This window comes from Pagrus pagrus (assembly GCF_965226575.1).
Source record: "Pagrus pagrus genome assembly, chromosome: 20".
NCBI classification, from domain to species: domain Eukaryota; kingdom Metazoa; phylum Chordata; class Actinopteri; order Spariformes; family Sparidae; genus Pagrus; species Pagrus pagrus.
Window position 1 is genome coordinate 20,916,724 of NC_140207.1, and position 20,671 is coordinate 20,937,394.

Genomic DNA, 20,671 nt, shown 5'->3' on the forward strand with positions numbered 1-20,671 from the left:
ATGAAATGACTGTTGCGTTTTCCGGCAGCAGCCTCAACCATACAGACCAGACAATATACAGTTAAGATGGCACTAAAGGGAGCTTATAATTTTAAAACAAGACAATGATTATCTGGTTTCTCAGTCAACATTTAGTTACAGGTCAGGACCAATTGGCTACAAGATTAAATGCAAAATTTATATTGCCTATTCACTGTAGCAAATAGGCTTGTGCTAATATTGTATAGCCAGCACTGTGTAGTAAAGTAAAATGTGAGCACTGGACTAATCACCAGGCAGCAGAGCCTTAGTGCTATATTTGATTATTTTTATTTTATATTCTCCACAATTTCTCATTTATGGCCATGTTATTTATGAAATAGCCTCTTGATTGTTTTCTCAAAATGCACCAGATTGATACCACCCTAGTCTCACGAAATCCTTATGTGAAACACTGCTTTACTCATTTGTGTTCGAATTGGTCTAGATATGAAGTGTTAGTAGCGAGAAAAACTCAAAACAATTTTAGTTTCTAAAGTTATAAGTTGGAGTTGTCAAATGTTCTAAGCTTTACTGACAAGTGTGTGAAAGCGCAAAATTAAATAACATGAGTTTCTAAATTCATAAAACGGTGCCCTCTCCTCTCCATTGATATGCTCTAATCGCAGGTGTGTTAATTGAGCAAGATATGAAACATCCACAGAGAAAAATCATATATATCGTAAGAGATAAAACTCAGCCCTCTCCATATATCCTCTCCTCTCTTCCCCTCTACCTCTTCTCCTCCACTACTGTCTCCTCTCCTCCTCTCCTCCCCTCCTGTAATTGTTAAATAAAAGTCAGCAGCGGAGGTGCACCTTTGCTAGGTGCATATAGGGGAAACAATGCAGTTGACATTGTATCTACATTTTTGAAATAATAAATAATATGTCTGTGCAGGAGAAAAAGAAACGTGGGAAAAAATAGTGTAAAAAGATGATATGCTGATGTTGCATTATCATAAACATCAGCCCATACCATCCAAATCAAAGTATTGTGTCCTAAGTGGAAACATGCTTGCTCAACTTCTTTCACCATTGCCTGTTCAAACTAAATTACATTTTTATAGAACTTATTTATATAGAACACATTAAATTTGAGTGTGAAATTTTCTGTGATGCAGAGCAGAAACCAATATATCTGTGTATGAGCTAACGCTGTGTCTGTTCGTCTTTCTCCAGTTCTCACAGCTGCTGTCACACAAGCTTCATTACAGTCGATGCTCCATAAGATCCTTACTGCTGGACCATCAGCTTTCAATATCACTACTATCCTCTCTCAAGCTGCTCAACTCTCCAACCAAGGTAAACAAAGCATGTCTGTTCCACCACTGTGTACAGTTGTAGTGTGTGTGTTTTATACCTTCTGGGTTTCCTGTATTTTTCCTGTGCGTGTGTGAAGAGTATCAGCCAGCAGAGAATCCATTTCCTGACTTGTGTATATGATAATTACAGTCTTAAAGTTTTAATTGATCAGTTATGTACTGTAATACAGTAATTTTCCTGCTTACGGTTAAATGTATTATATTGTATTGATCATTTAGATTGCCTTTCCTGTTGTTTGTGTACCTCAAGCAGCTCAGCAATCGAACCAGTCACCGATGTCGTTAACATCAGACGCCTCATCGCCCAGGTCTTATGTTTCTCCACGGATCAGCACACCACAGACAAACGCTGGTCCCCTCAAGCCCCTCCTCAGCTCACAACCTGTCTCGCAGCCAAAAGTAAGGCACAAAAATTCAGCATTCAACAAGCTTATGCAATAGCCAGTTGGGTGGGAAAAGAAGACAGCTGGATTAATTTGGGGACAATTTCCCTGGGACTGTCTCTAATAAGTGAACATTTTTTCAGTAATGCGTGTTTTTAGGAATGAGGGAGGCTCTGATGAGTGCCTGGAAGGAATATATTTTAAATATCGGTAAGCTTGTATCTGTAGAGAGTATCTGTTTTGATGCAGTGTTTCTAACTTGCTGTGTTTAGGTGAGCACGCCATCGGTTAAGCAGGCATCTCACCCCCAGCCCACATCCCAGCAGCCCCTCACCAGCGATAAGCAGCATAGTCACGATGCCTCTACGGCCTCCCCACGGACCCTGCAGCGCCAAGGGTAAGTACAGCACCACAACAAGTTAAAAAAGGATAAGCAGCATGAGAAGTGACATAATGGGCAGCCTTGGACAATAATTGAGAGCACTTGCTAAAAATGTGGAACTTTAATTATTCATCAAATGGCCAAGTCTGATACATGAAATATATTTATTGTTGACTGTATGGAATTAAACTGTTGATCTTGGACTGCTGAATTGTTTAAGGGCATTGGAGACAGGATCACGCTGCCCCAACTATATAGGTGGCATTGTTCCCATTCCAGCTGCAACCAGCGAGGAGTTTTAAGGGTTTTGTAACGACATTGAAGTAATTTTGTCATTGGAAGCCCACTAATGGAGACAAAAGTCAGGGAGAGCAAGCCGACCAGCTAGTCTGGACTTGCAGTGGTGAGCTTTTTAAATTCAATGACTTTTCTAATTCCAAATAAAAGGGACGATGATAAAAAAACAAAAAATGATTTGTCAACTTAAATTTCCAGATGACATGGAAAAGTGTCTGTCATCCTGTCTGTCCTACCGACTCTTAGTTACATTTGTGCCCGAAAAACAGCGTCTGTCCCCGGCAGCAGAGTCAGGAGGCTCCCGCAGTTGAATGGTGGTTATTATGTGATGTGATTGAGAGCAAAAACCTTTAACTCACCATGTCTTTGTAGGTTCCACTATTGTGTTGTTGTAGTTACTGTCTCTGGCAACTTGTATTGAGAAAAAAAAAATCATTTTGACGGCAGACTCTCCCCTGTCTGAGTAGAATGACAACATGCACAATACGCTAGCGGCACAAAGATGTGTGTCTTTCTTTTTTGTTGCACCATGATGCAAAAGAGTTTGCCTCCCCTTAATGCAGAACATCAGGGAATTGTTTTGCACGCTCTTTAGCAGTGAGTTTTGTCAGCAAATGAGAGACGTCTCCCGAGCACACGTCTGCATCTTCAAAACGAAAACAAGGAAGTGAGTTTGCTGAAGTCAGTGCATGACGTGAGCAAAGATAATTGCTACAATTGGTTAAAATAGCAGACTATGGCAATTGATCGAATTTGCTCTCACCTTCATTGAGTGGAATCCTGAAGGTTTAGCTCTGGGCATTTTCAGTGGTGTAACTGGGAAACCAGACATACTTTCCATCACAGTAGATCATGACATTGTGATGTTTATTGTAAGTTCAGCCATGCTTTTCACTGATCAGAGCCGCTTGCCTGTCTGCGACACCACCTTCAGTGTTGATTGGATATTACTCATGAAGTGTAACCAATCAGTTAGTGCTGTGGGTGGGACATTGAGGGAGACTACAGAGTGTATAGGTATATAATCATTGCTTATATGTATTATAGTATTAGTAGTATAGTAAGTGTAATAAAACCGTACATTTTTCTTTAAAGGAGCCCAGTTAGTAGTTGGTTTTAATTATTTTTTTTAATCTTTTAAACCTTTTAAACCCAGACTTCCACAGAGATGAACATATTTGTATATGGGCGTCATCCCTGTCTGTCATACTACCTAGATCATCACTGAAAACATATTTTTCTTAGTTAATAAGGAATGCTGTCAACACAGCCTTTGTTCTACAAAATATCTTTGTAAACACAAGAATGCAAAAACTATTTCCAAATGCTGAAACTCGCATGTCAGGACATTAGGTGGACAATAAAGTCGATGTCGATGATGCATCAAATACCAGAGTAGAACATTCTAAACATGTGTTGTGAGCTTATTCTATTTTGATATTATAATTCAGAACTGTAGAAAACTTCTAAGCTGTAAACTGATGATGAGACCTAGCAGTGCTAACAGAAGTGCTAACTGTTGTTGTTAAGGGTGCGCCAATCAGGATTTTTGGGTCCAATCACCGATCACTGGAAGCAGTAACAGCCGATACCGATCACTGATCAGAAGGATGTTTTTCACTTTGTTGACATCTATTGTTGTTAATTTTTGGTGACATACTAAAATCATCATTAAAAATGTTGAGGAAATAATTATATTTTAATGATTTTACATTGATTCAAAGAAATAGGTTCAAAACAACATGAAATATTTATCTCTAATCTGTAAAAAGAAATGGGACAGATAATTTAGGAAAAATTCTGTCTCCATCTCATTTGTCTCAGTCTTTGAAGCCACTGCTCCACCACCTGGTCACTGCTTGTACCGCGTCACCTCAGATAGATAAAATGTACACAGGGGCAAAGTGCCTGTAGGTCCAAACTCAAAAGAACTTCCAGTTACAAACAGTATTTAGCTAAAGTGCTTCAGTACATGTATTTAGTGTCAACTTGTTGTTGTCACATTTAACTGCAGTTCAGTTTAACACATCACGTTCTTCTGAACAGAAACTCTCAGTTCGGCTGTGTTTATCTCCTCTGTAAGCTAATAGCTCTGTAAGCTGTTAGCTGTCATCTCAGTCAGCTGTTAGCTGCGGTTGCTAGGGGACAGGAGGGACAGGTGACATGTTTGACAAATGCTCTTCTCGGCCTCCTATAGGTCGCTGTGATTCATGTACGATCCTGCTACCAACAGGACATGGAAATAGACAGCCTGCTGTGTCAAACAACATTTAAAAAACATATTTCTGCACCGTATAATCGCTGAGTTATTCATAGAAACATAAAACACTGCAGGTGCGCACTATTGCATCAAAACATCGCCAGAGGGTTAACAGAGACCTGCATTTTGTGATCAGCTGCAGTGAATCTCTAGTGATCAGTGTTTGAAGAAAGGAATTTTGCTGCTGCTTGATTGGTCTGATTTGTGACAGTTCAGCAGTGTCTTCATAAACAATCTGTCTCGATGCTTACATGCTTTTTCCACGTGTGTTCATTGCAGCAGTCAGAGGAGTCCCTCTCCAGGTGCCAACCATGTCACCTCCAGCAGCAGCAACGCTCCCAACTCTGCCTCGGCTCCCCCCACTGCCTCAGCAGCCCGGCCCTCCTGCACCTTCACCCCCACCCTCGCCGCCCACTTCAATGAGAATCTTATCAAACATGTACATGGTTGGCCTGCTGAACATGCAGAGAAACAGGTTTGTCCTGTAACATTTGACCATCATTTCTCTTGGTTGTAATAAAAATGTCATTTTGGCTGAATCTGATTGTTCATGGCAACATTAAAATGAAACCTGTGTGTGGCATGTTATCAAGGCATCAAGACTTCGTGAAGAGGCTCACACCATGGGGAGCATCTGTATGTCTGAGAACTGCACCGAGCTCAAAAACCTGCGGTCCTTGGTCAGAGTCTGTGAAATACAAGCAACATTGCGTGAGCAGAGGTGAGAACAATATTTAGTTTTAGCGTTCAAAGAATACCTCAATCCAAGTACAAACACTTAAAGCAACTGTTGTGTTTGTCTTTCCCACAGGATACTGTTTCTGAGACAGCAAATCAAAGAACTTGAAAAGTTGAAGAATCAGAATTCCTTCATGGTCTGAGAACTTCTGGTTGCGAGTTGAAGCGGGCGTTGAGGGGAAAAGGGGGGAAGACCCATTGCACATAGTTGGAAGCTGAAGGGGAGAGCAGTTGATCAGTTGCTCTTGAGCCCAGTCTCAACACACACAGGAGCTGCAGTTGGGTTGGCTTTGGACCGTTGGGCTGGGAGAACCAAGGGGGAAACATGAAGAGCTGTTGTGGGAGGAGGAGGAGGAGGAGGAGGCGGAAGGGTGGGGTGGTTTACAAGACTTGTTTTTTGTAAAAACCCACGGCGGGAATAAAAATGTAGATTTCTTGTAGATGTTATTATCTATGTTGTAAATATGTTTTGTAGATTGAAGCCATGGAAAGCCATGCCTATCAAAGCTTTTGACATCCAAACTAATCAAAGTCTAGGCGGCTACATTCGTTAGCTAGCCTTTCCGTCATGTTAACTCATCTGCAGTCTTCAAGCTTCATTTTGTCATAGATAATTGAATCATCGAGCGACTGTGACCTGCATGTAAACAGAGGAGGATGTTTGAAGCCATTTATTTACACAGAAGCCTAGCATAAAGCATAACACACTGGTGTCAATGTCGTTTCTTTTTCTCAAATATTGGTAATCTGAGTACTCTGTCTAGTTTCTCTTCCTGTAACCTCGACTCAGGCGTGACAAACATCCCCTCTGCAGGTCTGTCATGGCTGCTCACAATGGTTCAGTGATCTATTTGCAGCTTCTGGTGGCCCTGCATGTCCCAGTCTGAAAAAAACAGTGCCTGGTGGTGTGGTGGAGTGAGTGATTTTAAAAAAAAAAAAAAAAAAATGAAGAGATGTGACGCCGTGCTGCTTTGGACCATTCCCACTCCCCCTCCCCCCTGGCCTCAGCCCTGCCCTGCCACACTCTCAACACTTCACACCCTCCTTGTAGTTTTTTTTTCCTTTGTGTTCCAACAATTTTTGTTCCTCTTTTTTCCCTCCTGGTTCATTCCTTTGTACAGTCGCTAACATTACGGTGGAGTTTTAAGAAGAGGACACAGAATAAAAAGGTTTTATTTATAAGAGTTGTAGTAATGAGCAGTAAATCACAGTGATATCCACATTTTTAATTCACACCCAGTTGAGGAGCAGTGTATTACAGCTACAGCAGTTCGGAGGCAGATGTATGTGGATCACCTCTTGTGTCAGAGCAGGGCAACAGGAGGTCACAAGGTCAAATGTGAAATGTATGTATTGTAATAAACATGTGCAACTAAAGCGAGCACTGGTTATTTTATTGGAGTTACTAGGTTTGGTTCATACGCTAGTGCCTTGTTGAAAGTCTTAAGTGTCACAGCCTCATTCACCTGCAGAGCTCCCTCCCATTTTCTTAAATCCTTTTTGACAACAAGATAAGATGTTTGACAAAGCGTGCCATGCACAGGGTTGTTTTTCTAGCACGTCCCATCCCTCTGATTGGTTTGTTCCTCACTGTTGAAGAGCAGGGTACTCGGCTGCAAAGGTCTGTTTTTATTTCCACCATACTATCTATTGAGTCTATAGCTGAACTGCACCACACATTCAGTAAAGGTGACCACATCATTGCTTTGTATATTGTTTCCTGAAGTATATTGACAAATGAAATAAAATATGCCTCTCCAGGGCCATGTTGTTCTTGGGTTTTTGATGGTCCCTTTAGCTTCAAGTTCTTGTCTCCTTGCCTTAAGAAGGGATGGTTTTAAGCAGCATGTGTTTAAGGTTTTTTTTATAGTAGAAAAAGCCTGGCAGTTACTTTAAAACCTTTATCAGTTTAAATGAAAGTAATTAATGGTAGAAATAAATCAATTGAAAAACCAAGAAAGATTTGCAAGATCAATTGCAATAATTGCAACATTAGCTAGATTTTAATACATCTTTGGTTAATTAAAAAAATACAGTAATATTTCCAGGGTAAAAATGAGCAAGCTCTCCCATACTGATCTACAGGTTTATGTGTGAACTCTGCTGCCCCCTGCTGGTGTTTGTGACCTGCACTGCAGACAGTCTGACCCGTTTATAAGATTAGTAGTATCAGATCAAAGACAAGTGTCTCCTGGTATGTCCTCCAGTCTAGACTTGCAAAACCACTTTATTTGCATTCGGAGCAAGACATTTTGAAAATGACATTCACAACACATAATTTTACATTGTTATGAGAGAAGCTTTCTGTAAATATATTAATGCATAATGTGTTGAACTTAAGCAGCTATAAAAAAAAATGCTGTCGGAGCTCGAGAAAAGTGGGAAGGTAGGCCTTTCATCCAACACGTTGAATCTTTAAAATGACACCTCCTCCCTCATTAACAATTGTAGAATATACAGATATGAGCATATTTGTCATTTCAAAAGTTTAACTGTTGGACATAAGATATCTCCTACTTCACTGTAAAGTCTTTTCTCATCAATCTTAATTTCTTCACTGCTTTTGTAGACTTTCTGTCCAAACCCACCATTCAACTACTCCACAAGGCAGACTTCACTGATTTATTTACCCACTGTTCATTGCAATATGGATGTGACTTAGAAGTTTTTTTCAATAACTGAAAATTTGAAAATAACAAAATTTGTGACTATGAATATGAAAAACGAGATGAGAGATGAGATGAGATTATGTTATTAAAATGTTAGTTGAGTCTTATAGGTCAGGAATAATATTCAACCACATCATAATACAGAAACATGTAGAAGTATGAGCTAAATTAAAACAAATGCATTTTTATTACTGTAACCTTTAGGCCTGTCTTACAGTATATCGCCTTGCAGTCTTGATGTGATGACAGTGAACATGTCACAGTACTGATGACTGAGAGGGCATGTCTGCAAGACCAGAGGGTGCGCATTTGGATTCAGTCTCAGTGTATGTGCACTGGAGGCATCAAGTTTCCACATCACGGTTGTGTTTGCTGAATATTTGACTGGATTGGCTTCCAAACTATTTGTGAGGTCACAAATCATGCTGTATGCCCGCCTCTTAAAATCAGACTTTCAGTGAGAACAGAGAATTTCTTTTCTTATGATAACCATCAAAATGCAAATATTCTGACTGGTGTTACAGCAGTGTAAACTATGGTTTATGCTTTTTTACCATTACAGTACTTAACTGTAGTTATATGTAAACTTATTGGGGTCTTTAATGCAAACAAACTGTAGCTGATATAGAACAGGGAAGTAAAGTGATTCAGTGGAATACAATGACATCAGTTTCCCTCGATGAATGTCAGGTTTTATGTAAGTCAGACTCTATTCTACAATATGTATACTTAAGTAATACAAGTACATCACTTATATGCCAGACTATTGCATGAATTACACATTGTCTCACTGCTTTAACGCAATTGAACAAACAGTTCAACTGATAATAACAGTTTTATTTTGAAATGTTGTGTGATTAAAAAAAAAAAAGTAGCTGTAATCATAAACAATTTTGTGAAACTGAATAATATGTCAGTATGTGACCTAACTGCAAACAGATGATTTCATGTTTTGTGTTTTTTGAGATTTCAGGTTAACATTACAGTCCAGCTATATGAGCCCTGTGAAGCTGAGGCGGATTATTCTGAGAGGCTGCTGGGTCTGGTGTAATTCTTTGGTTACAGTTTTCATCAGGCCGGTTTCTCTGCTCTCCTGCTGCAGGTTTACGACCAGCTTGGACTCGCTGTCACCTGTTGGAGCTGCAGCCCTGTGCGCTCTCGGAGATGCCGCTTGGCTCTGTGCGCTCTCAACGCGCGTCTTCGTGTTCCGCTCTTGACGCGCCCTCATGTTTCCTCTCGGCCCTGCTGCTCTTGTTTTTCTCCAGTTTATCTTTAGGATCGTGTTGACAGTATGTGGCTCACCTCTACGCAAACCAGAGGTGAACTTTCATGTAAGGCACATGCGCTGCTTCAGGCTGGATGTCGGCGACAGCATCAGTATAAGATTATTTTCTCAAACTCCTGTTTTCCAAGGGCCAGTGTCATGTTAAAGACAAAGCTTATTTATTTGTATAGTTATTGATGAAGAATGCACATTTGACCATTTTTATACCAAAACAGCTCCTTCCTCCGCAACTGTGTTATTTACAAGATTGAAAAGCTTTAGAACCTGCATGAAATGAACTGGACGTGTATAATAAGGAAGAGGAGGCCATGTTTTCAGTTCATACTTCTATATTGTCAGGCACTGAAGCAGCACACAGAGACAGAGCTTGATCAGTGATCCACTCCTGAAGATCAAACACAGATTATCTACAAAGTCATCTCTCTCTCTGCGTGTGTGTGGACAAGAAAAGGAGTGCTGCTGAATTAATTCCTCACATTAAACAAGTGGAAATCAAAGGTGGATGCCGTCAGTTTCCTGTCTCAGAGCACTAGAGATAAAGTCTGCACGAGTCCGTCTGACTGCGGAGCCTTTATCCAAATGTGCAACATCAAAGCTGCTGTGAACAGTTTCCCTGCACACCTCCTGTATGTATCTACAGAACTGCTCTGCTGCAAACATGAGTAGCTCCATTAGCTCATACAGGATAAAATAGATCAGGGAGGATGGATGGAGACAGTCTGCTCGTCTCTTCACAGAAACTGGATATGGCTCACATCAAAGAGAGGAAGCTGAGAGGTGTCAGAGGAAGTCTGTCTGTCCCGGTGTGTCCTCATCTGGCATCCACAAAGCCCGTTTCACGTTTTTTATCTTCAAACTGGGAACATTTGTGTCATTCTGACCACACAGACCTCCTTTGAAGGCTGGCTGCAGAGCTGTTTTTGTATTTGATGTTCAATTTCAACTCTAGGTAGACTTGACCTCCACTCAGCAGCAGCCTAGCCATCGTTGGCCCAGCAGCAGGGGGACTTTTGTTATGCAAAGTCCCTACTGTCTGTACCAGGTCACACCTACAAGCGTCTCCTAATGTGTGAAAGCAGACACAACCTGTAGGGTGTAATCCTTCCCTAAAAGGCCACTTACATAAACCCCCCCACCCTTGTTGAAAGCAGACACACTGTTCTGTTTTCTTACTGGGATGGGCGCAGGTACACCTCATCGACTCATGTCAGGGGTGCTGGAGGGATGTATTTCTTCTGTAGTCAGGCAAAAGGGTTTAAAGGGGCCCTTCATTTATTTTATACATGAAGTTCAGTTTGCTTATCTCAGGGATTACTACCCAGCCTGAGGAGGTCTGTCGTATTGTGTTTCCTGTCACTCTGTAGGGAGCTTCCCACAGTCTAAAAACAATAACCCAGATCATGTCATAGTGATTTTTGGTGTGGAACCCCCCAAATACAAATTGAAGGTGTAGAGCAACTGGAAATTGGAAAAAAAAAAAGAAAAGAAAAGTTTTGTATAATTACACACATATGCTCTCCACCTTTGATTCCATCACACAGCCAACTTGACATTGTGAACAAAGCTTGCTCGCCATATTTCAAAGTATGATGATTGGTCAAAACTGCAGGAAAGTATGGTGATTAAAATTGTAAACTGCAAAACATTTATTTATCAATGCGATCGAAACATTGCAACTTCCTGGAGGGACTGGTATCTACCAGGCAGGGAGGGCCACTTTTGACCACCAGATGGTGGTGTTTAACTATCCACTAAAAGTAAGTGCGTGTTAGCAGATGAGCAGAGATGAAGGTTCTACTCTCATTGTAGAGGGGCATTTCTGATCATCTTCAACAGTTTATGTCAAATTGTTTGAAATATCTGGTAATTTAGCAGCTATAATCACAGAGAACCTCACTTTATGTCATCAAGTCATATGGGGCCAGGCCTGTGAGGCTACCTGAGGGCGAAAGGAGACAATTCCACCCAGTATCACAGAAACTGATGAAGACTTGAGGAGGCTGCTGCTCACGATGATGACCAGTAATCCAGCGTAAAACCAGTACTTGTGTCGACTGCCAGCCTTTCATGCAGTCCTCAGCATGAATGATGTCACGCCAGTCGTGGACTGGCGCCGCTGTGGAATTGCAGATAATTACGGTAATTGTAGTGAGCAGTTTTCTCTGTTCCCTGAAGCAGTATCCTCATCCTGTTGTCTGTTGGGCACAGTTAAGGCCTGTAGGTTTCATTTTTTTTAACAGGTATGAGCTCTGAAGACACACCCGGTCTTCTCTGACGACACTATTATCCTTCTCCCACTGTTTTACCCAACATGTTAAATAGATTTAAAAAAAAAAAAAAAAAAGTATTAAAGCATATAAAATATATATGTAGGTTCAGTAACCCTACATTTGTGTGCGCCTCTAAGTGTGTATGTTTGCTGTTGGCACTGATACAGATCGCGCAGTGTGTTTTGTATTGCCACTTTGTTAGAAAGCAATTGTGTGTGTGTGTGTGTGTGTGTGTGTGTGTGAGCGCGTGCGTGTGTGTCTGTGTCGTCTCGGTGGCGCCATGTGCCTTTTTGGATTGCTAATTTCTCCAGGCGGCTGTCCGCTCCTCCTCCCAGCGGCGGCGGCGGCAGCAGCAGTCTGGTAGCCTGAAGGGAAGCGGTCGAGCGCGGCGTCAACGTGGCTGCTCGCAGGATGACACTGCAGGTAGCTGCTACCGGCCGGTCTGGCTTCACTTAGCACAACCACACTTAACTGCGAATATGAAATGTAATTAATGGACCCAGGAAGGATTACACACATAGAGCTGTAACCTTATTTTACAACGTCAGTAAACCCTTGACTGAATTATCTTTGTGCTTTACAGCCGCAGCGTTATCTTCATTTTAGGAATCTATTTTAGTTTGTGTGTTCAGTTGTGTTGTGTAATCCTGCTGGTTTGTGGCGAGTTGTTTCATGGAGGCACGTATTTCGTCACTTGCTGTGTAAATGCACAAGTTGGACATCCAGCAAAGGGACATTTTTAAGCTGATTTCACGTAAAAACAAGGATGTAAACTATGTATCTACTAGTGCACATGTTAGAATGTCTACATATTTAATATCTCAGTATTAAAATAGTGAACTTATAGTGATCTCAAAGTCTAAACTACTACAGTACCACTATGACAGTACTCAGGTGACACTATCAGTGGATCGGTGAGTAAGGTTTGTATTCACATCGGCCTGAACTGAGCCATCAAGTTGGAGAGTGACAGGCGGAATAAAACCGGAACACGAGTGATTGGGTCAAAAAAATAATACGTTATTCATATCAGGTAAAAATGAACAATTAATGATTAAAAATGTCCGGAACAATGAAGTGATGTTGAAAGTGAGGCCTTCTTGCAAATATATCAAGTAAAAACACAGCTGAGAATTAAAGAGTAGGCAATATTTGTATTTCCTTAAGGAAAAAGCACAATAAGCATCAGAAGCCTATAATTTTGGCCAAGGTCTATGATTTGATCTATATTAATAGATCAAATAATATTATCTTGTCATTTGCCATCTGTGTTAAACAGAACTGATGTAACTGTACTGGCTGGACATAAAGAGTCTTGCACTCCTGCACCAATGACCAACAAAACAGGAGGCTAAACTTTTCATTTGTATATTTTATTTTATTTTATTTTATTTTATTTTACAAAACATGGGCTACCTTGTGTTTAAAACGCAACTCATCACTTCACCTCACCGTATTTATGTTCTTGGTCATATATTTATATTGATTTTTCTTAATTTATTAAATTTTAGTGTTAATAATTGTCCATCTCATGATGTTTAAAAATGCATTTCTTCTCCAGAAATTGCCTCGGTTGAATGGCTTTTGGCTATACAAATAAACTTGCCGTGTCTTATTTTGAAAAGCTGCACCAGTGCGTAGCGGTACGTCTTTGGAACTACTTGTCTCTCTCTCTGCGGTCTGACCAATCAGATCCGAGGGGGCGGAGCTCTGACAGACCACAGCTATTTCTTGTGTTAAACCTTGTCCGTCCGGAGTATGCGTGCAGTCGTCGGTCCAGCGGAACCATAAGTCTTTTTTGCAAACATTTCTCCGTCCAGGACTACAAAAGTGATGCTTTACCGTGACCGGCTGCTTCTAGAGGCAGAGGAGGACCAGTGGTGACAACTTTATATCCATTTTTCACTGTCTTTCTCTCTCTCTCTTTTTTTCTACTTCGGCTTGAAGAAGGAGAAGAAGAAGAAGAAGTAGAAGGCGCTGTTTTCGCATCCTCAGTAATGTCGGACCTCTTTTAAAAACACATTTGCGGACTTTTTCAGTCTCCATGCGGGAGAGGAAACATTTCGGAGTGAGTTTTTTGCCGCTGTGGTTCATGTAAGGATTGTCGAGCCGTCGTCGCAGCGCAGGAATGCCTCATTTTTCGCCGTAGCTCCATGTAAGTCTTTTTGTCGTCCAGCTCTTCGCCCAGCGGACTGTGCCGCCGCTGTTACTGGATATACGAGGATCCTTTTTTTCTTTTTGCGCAGTAATCTGGTGTAAATGGATCGCCAGTCCAGTATCATTTCCATTTGGCTACAAATGGAACTGTGTGCCATGGCTGTTCTTCTGACTAAAGGTATGGGCTCTGGTCTCCTGGCTGGGCATGTTTGTTAAGTAGTTCAGAACAGGATGAACAGTGTTTGGCAGTGGTAAAACATGACTGAACTTAAACCTACCTCAAGGCTCTCAGACTGGAGTGTTGAAGCCAACCAGTGTGTTTGTCTAAATGCTACTTTTAGCAACACAATAATGTAGCATTGAACAAAAAACCAAACAAACTCATGAGTATAGAGAGAACCGCACTTCTTTCCATTACAAACTTACTAAATTGAGTGATGCTGTTTTTGATTTAATCCAATTTACTCTCAGCATACTTCTTTTATTCTTAAAATCAAATCCTTAAATAACCTCAGTGGAAACAAACTAAAATGATCCCAACCACAATTGATGGCTTTGTTTTTGAAGTCTTTCCCTGTAGTTTTTCCCCATGCAAAACTCCTAACTTCAACATGCAAACTCAAATTAATTATCCAATACAGATCCTGTCTCATTCTGGCTGGCATGTTTCAGTTAAAACAAAGAAACCAACCCATGTTCAACTTAATTTTGAAGCTGCCGTTCATAGAAGAATGAGCAGCCGCAGTGCTCGGCCTGGTTCTCTCTCCCCCTCAAGCCACAAAGGGGCCTCTCCTTTCTAATGAAATATTCTCCAAATGACCTGCCAGGGCCCTGCTGCTCCAATCATTCACAGGGAAAACACTGATCTGATGAACGTGCTCCTGCACTGCCAGTTGGTGCATTCACAGAGGCAGCGGCACTGAGAGGAACAAGTTTGTTTCTCAAAGTTTCAGGCTCCTTTTTTAATTAATTAATTTTTTTCGCTCAGTTTATGATTTCAGCAGATGGAAAACACAAGGCAGAACTTTTGGTTCACTTTTTACTGCCTTGTTAACGGAGCTATTTTTATTTATTTGCTCATATTCTTTCCTTTTTTTCATGCAAAATAGTAGAAATCCTATATTACTGGCTAAAAATATACACAGCTTTAACTTTAACATGTATTGTCCAAGGGCAGGTCCCTGGCCTAGATTTATGTCTTAAAATAAGAAGAAGCCACGGTTGAGGTAATGAGTGGGCCCGTGTAAAAGCAGGCAGCCTTAATGATAAGGTTCCTGGGAGCTCTTTAGATGGAACCTCACTGCCCCCCCCCTCCCCGTCCCGTCGCTGCCGCCGCTGCTCCTGACCAGAAGTTGAAGCTTTGCGTGCAAACTGGGGGAAAGGAGACTCCTGCACGGCCGACCCAGCCCCCCCTCTATACGAGTTTCCTATTGGGTTGAAAAAAAAAATGACTTTGGCAAACAAACCACTAATTATAAGCTACAGGGTTCCTGTTTTATATTACACACAAAAAGGGCCGCTTTGCATGGGAGGCTCTTAAATGAAGGCATATTTGCTGAATTGATGCAAAAACTGACTACTCCCTTGTGGTCTTTATAGTAACCTGGCTATTTATTGCAGGGCATAGGTGAGCAAACACTTTCAAAGTAACAATATAGCAGACCACAGGCTGCGTTTGAAAGGATTAAGTCTTAGTAGCAGAAGCTGTGTTGTCATTGGATATACATTCATACAAACTGAGTAAACAGTAGGGAGAACACAGACAAAACAAAACAAAAAACTACTTTCTGGAAGCTGAATTGTATTTGGTGACCCATTGAATCTTTACATAGAGCCTTGAGGGTCCTGACACGCTGCTAAGATAAGTTCAGGCTGTGTTACAGTCAAACTATCTGCCAAAATGAATGTATACAGTGTTGCATTAAAGCTATAAATACATGTAATCTTGGCAGCAGTTTCCCTGACCCTTCCTCTTTGCATTTCCAGGAGAAATACGGTGTTATTGTGATGCGCCACACTGCGTAGCCACAGGATACATGTGCAAATCAGAACTGAACGCCTGCTTCACCAAGGTTCTGGACCCGCTCAATGCGAACTCTCCGCTCACCCACGGGTGTTTAGACCCCATCGCGAACGCAGCAGATGTCTGCAGCAGCAGCAGCACCTCTAGGGGCGCAGACGCCCTCAGCGGGGCCTCGGTCTCGACGTTGGAGTGCTGCCACGAAGACATGTGCAACTACAGAGGCCTACACGACATGGCGCACACCAGGGACTCGACAGGTAAAGAAGAAAGCTCCCAGAGCTGAAGCACTGACTGTCAGGATGTTTGATTTTTGTACTGAAACATAACATTCTCTTTAGCAGGTTTTAAAATGATTGGGCTCTCTGGGGGGATTTTACGATTCCTCCTCAGTAAATATTCAATATTTTCCTCTTTCCTGTTCCGGCTCCAGAGGCAATATGTCGAGCTGTAGGGTTCTTCAAACACTTTGCTTTATGGACACGCAGGCCACCCTTGCCCCCTCCTACTTGTTTCTCTACTTCTCAGCTCTACAGGACTTCATTTGACTTTTAATGGGCTCCAGCTCTGTGCCTGGGAAGGCAGGGAGCAGCCAGTTTACCTTAAGCACTTGGAAAGAGATCAGATATATTCTTTTTTTATTATGTGTGCACCATGTAATTTTCCCACTGAGTAGGAATGTGCCTTGTAGAATGAATATTCCCTGACAAGTCTGCATGTTGGCCCGCAGTATTAGCTCATAGAGTTATGAAAAGGTGCTTAGAGAGACGGAGAGGAAGGGGAGCTGTCCTCAGGGGATTCTCTGTTGTGGCCCTGTCCAGAGCAGACTATAGTTTATTCGCTCAAATTAATATCTGGCTCTCAGTCAGGACAAGGTGACTCATTTGTTTTTGCCCCTGCTGCCCTCTCTCACTTCCTCGCACTAGTTGATTTGTCTTATTTTCTTTCGTGGTTAAAGCCATGACTGTGAAAGCTTCTCATTGAGCTACAAACAGCCATACATCCATTCAAAGATGAACGTGGAGCATGAAGTTAAACTTGTGTTTAATTCTGTGTGCAGATCTCAGCCGTTACCAGCCAGACGGCAACAACAGGAACCTTGTGACCCGGGTTCAGGAGCTGGCGTCAGCCAAGGAGGTTTGGTTCCGGGCGGCGGTGATTGCCGTCCCCATTGCCGGCGGCCTCATCCTGGTGCTGCTCATCATGCTGGCGTTGCGAATGCTGCGCAGCGAGAACAAGCGGCTGCAGGACCAGCGGCAACAGATGCTGTCCCGGCTCCACTACAGCTTCCATGGCCACCACACCAAGAAGGGCCACGTAGCCAAGCTGGACCTGGAGTGCATGGTGCCCGTGACGGGCCACGAGAACTGCTGCCTGACCTGCGACAAGATGAGGCAGGCTGACCTAGGCAACGACAAGATCCTGTCTCTGGTGCACTGGGGGATGTACAGTGGCCACGGCAAGCTGGAGTTTGTATGATTCCTGCTGGACTATCACCTCCCCACAAACAGCCAGGACTGCGGCTTTTGCTTTTCCACTTTAGAAGACATTCCCATCTTTTTCGTCCATTGGACTTTTGGGTTTGTGTTTTTTTAATTTTTTTAAAAACCAGTGACGAAAAAAATACGAGACTGATCTCATGCCGTGTGGTTTTTGCTAGAGGAGCACTTTACTTGAAAATGAAAGGCAAAGCAACGAGGGGCTGTATTTAAACTTGAGAGGGCAGGACTGACGTGGAGTGAGAGCTCTGTCACTGCTCCTGAGGATCCTGGACTTTTACACTGCGTGCTGAAGGATTCCAAATCTGTCTTATTTGCACATTTGTAAAAAGCAAACAAAAGAGTTGTCGTTGCTTAAAACAAGAATTTTACACTGACACCAGGGTACAAAAAAAACTTGTTTGAGGAGTAAAAGAAAAATTCAGTGTTTGACTGTAGGTGTGCACACTCCTCGGTGTACGTTTCATGATTCGAGCTTATTGTAAAGATTTAAAATATATATATATATATTTTTTTTGTCTGATAAAACTGACTGGTGTGTGTCTTGTTCTGGGTGAATGGCCAACATCTCTCTCTGTGATCAGACTATAAGCTTGATTGTGAGTGTGAAAGAAAAACTTCCATTAAAATGTCTTTTTATTTAAATGATCATTCATTCTTGTGTTTTTGCTTTTTAAAAACGGTGACAAAGGAAAAACTCAACACTTTGCTACTGTGATCATAGTATGAGCTCTTGTTAAAACCAGGGACTCAGATGTGTGTGTGTGTGTGAGACGGTAGCATCCTGCCTTTGCAGTGTGATTTGTCAAAGTCAGGCCTTGGTGTGGTCTTAACGTGCTCGGTACAGTGAGGCCTGGTGTTACAGTGGAGCTGTTACATCTGTCGGCCGTTCTTGAACCCTTTCCAGAGGTCAGCTTTTTTTCCTCTCTGCCTCTCTCTCCTTATCAATCGGATCTATGCAAGGAACTTGAAAAAAAGACGGAAGGGTGAGAGTTGTATTGAAGCCAATGGGAGAATCATGGAGAAACATATCTGCATCGTGTGACTTCTGATGAAGAAATGCCTCCAGAAAATGAAAGACCATACTTCAGAGAGTAGTTTAACGACTGTAATGTTGTGATCAAACGGGGCAGATTTGACTGATTTCTTCTAATGAGACTGCAAACACACTGCAAAGGCGAGCTTTTCCTACACAAATACGAGGAACGAATAAGGCGTTGGTAAAAAAATCAGCTGTTAACCTACTCTTTCATTTTCTGGAGGCATTTCTTCATCAGAAGTCATACGACATACAGTAGATACAGTATGTTAGGTTTGAGTGTGTTTCTCCATGTGTCGTCCATCGACTTGAAAACAACGGGCACAGCAGTCCGGCCTCAAAGCAAGATTCAGTGACGTAATGACACTAACTTCTTTTTTAGGTTCCTTGGATTTATCCTGGAAGTGGTAGTGCTATTTATTTTCACACCCACTCTAGTGCCTGTAAGCACTCCTCTATTCTGCCTTTGTGGAGGTCCGTAATAACACCGTTCCTCCTGTCCTCCCCAGGTCAGTGGTTTGGGATTAATTTCCTGTTGCACTAATCTAAAATAGTGACACACTTTTTACATATTAAATTATATGACTGAAGGGGGTCTATTTATTTATTGTCAATCCCACGAAAAAAATAACCCCAACACTGAATCGATCCTACAGTATTGACTGTGTTGCCAAAGCCTGATATATCTTCTTCCTGTGTGCCATAGAGCTCTGTTCTTGTCCATAAACTATTAAAAACTCATCAGTGAACCGCATCGTTGGCTGACACGTTACAATGAACACACACACATCCAGTGTAATGTATTTTAACTCAATCCCACAATTCCTGCTGTCAGAAATACTAGAGGACTAAATCTGTATTAATCCACTGCTGAAAATAGGCCCCGTGAAATGTACTATTTATTCCAGTTTGAGAAAACCTACAGTACACAACTGTTTCAAAAATATAAACTTAAATCTGACTTCTTTTTTTTTTTAGGTTTGAAGTGGATAAAGGGGAAGGGATTGTCGGTTTTGGCCTTTTTATGGGATCTTGCGACAATCAGAAATATAAAACAACACGTTTTTTTCCCTTTAAAGGGCTGTTCTACTCAAATTCTAAAGTGGTATTTAGCCATGCAGATAGTTTTGGTTGTATTTGTCCAGTTTTTTAAAACATCAGTGTCCTAGTTCCTCTGGATAATAATCAGAACACACTAAACAAGCTTTTTCTTGGGCAACATATAGTTCTAATCAAACTAATTGACTTTGTGCTCAGTGAATTATTCAGGTAACTGGGTACAAAATGTGTTTGTTGTTAATTTGAGTGACTTGACCCTTTAAAGAAAAGTATTGAAAAGCACAGGGACCTTGGTGTTTTTGCAGAACAATGCTGTTTTTATGCTTCACTGGCATGGGTCATGCAGCAGCACCAATTAGTGGAACAGACTATGTGAACCATTATGGGGGACTTACTTTCTGGCTGATTCGTCTCAAAATGTGTACACAAACAGCAACAACGCAAACCAGTAAAATCTTGATTCTAACAGTTTGTTTGGAGACCGGGGGTTAGATTTCTGTCCTGCTTGTTCGTCACGTTTTCCCAAACTCCAGCTGAGTATTTACATTTCTACGAGTCCAAATGTCACAGTCATCATGTATTATGTACCGTGCATGTCACGCAAAGCAAGATGGGGATGCTCGGGTTGAAAAGTTCACACTCTCCGGTTCTCCCCACTCACCATGGTAACCACAACTAAGACATCCTGTATGTAGTTTAAGGTTGAGGTCCGCTTCACTGGAGAGTGTGTGTCTGTGTGCTGAGCGCTGACCCTTGTTTCTTTCCATTAGGAGGACAGGAAAACACTATTAGTAACTTACCACTTAGCAGCAGCTTGCATTAGCGAGGCTCAGCCCGTGCTCGGGGCCTCCCCCAGGACTATTACCCTTGTAATAACAACAATGTCCTCTAATGTGACTGCTGTTTGCTTTAGCCTGATTCCATTTTGCTGGCTCACCCTTGGGTGTCAGGTGGCCACGGGAAGTTGAGGGAATTACAGCCTAAAAAGTTTGTTTTAGTCAGGAGTTGATATTATGCCTTAGCAAGGAGACGCAAGGACACACGCTTTTCTTTGTTTGGCCAGGCCTCATGTCTCACCGGCATCCAACAGCCACAGCTCGGCAACAACAAAAGCCGGAGCCAGTGGTGACGGCGCGGTCATTAGCATCGGCCATTTTGTGCAGCACTAGGCGGACAAGCTGCTTGTATTCACATGCAAATTTAATGAGGTGTCTGACCGACCTCGATCAAAAGAGCCCCAATTTGTTTTGAAGCGACTTCAAGCCGACCCC

The 20,671-nt window shown here is 41.9% G+C and overlaps 2 protein-coding genes across 3 annotated transcripts in view; both read left to right on the plus strand.

Annotated features, from left to right (window-relative positions):
• Window positions 1-7,193, plus strand: part of waca (WW domain containing adaptor with coiled-coil a) — a 29,504-nt gene extending 22,311 nt beyond the window's left edge. Inside the window, exons 8-13 of one of the 2 annotated variants that reach the window (XM_084341006.1) lie at window positions 1,200-1,322; window positions 1,593-1,741; window positions 1,998-2,122; window positions 4,944-5,139; window positions 5,258-5,385; window positions 5,476-7,193. In XM_084341006.1, coding sequence (XP_084197132.1) covers window positions 1,200-1,322; window positions 1,593-1,741; window positions 1,998-2,122; window positions 4,944-5,139; window positions 5,258-5,385; window positions 5,476-5,545 — 791 coding nt within the window. In that variant the 3' untranslated portion in view covers window positions 5,546-7,193. The remainder of the gene's footprint in view (window positions 1-1,199; window positions 1,323-1,592; window positions 1,742-1,997; window positions 2,123-4,943; window positions 5,140-5,257; window positions 5,386-5,475) is intronic. The other variant, XM_084341007.1, reaches the window with a different exon arrangement.
• A 6,187-nt stretch (window positions 7,194-13,380) lies between these two features.
• bambia (BMP and activin membrane-bound inhibitor homolog a) lies at window positions 13,381-17,951 on the plus strand. The gene is made up of 3 exons (XM_084340383.1): window positions 13,381-13,961; window positions 15,770-16,063; window positions 16,864-17,951. Exons 1-3 carry the CDS (start codon window positions 13,886-13,888, stop codon window positions 17,280-17,282), a joined length of 789 nt encoding a protein of 262 aa, XP_084196509.1. The 5' UTR covers window positions 13,381-13,885; the 3' UTR covers window positions 17,283-17,951.
• Window positions 17,952-20,671: the final 2,720 nt, after the last annotated feature.

Coding starts and splice junctions, on each gene's coding strand:
- bambia (XM_084340383.1), top strand. CDS start 13,886: ATGGATCGCCAGTCCAGTATCATTTCCATTTGGCTACAAATGGAACTG. Junction 13,962..15,769: donor GGCTGTTCTTCTGACTAAAG/GTATGGGCTCTG, acceptor TTGCATTTCCAG/GAGAAATACGGTGTTATTGT. Junction 16,064..16,863: donor GCACACCAGGGACTCGACAG/GTAAAGAAGAAA, acceptor TTCTGTGTGCAG/ATCTCAGCCGTTACCAGCCA.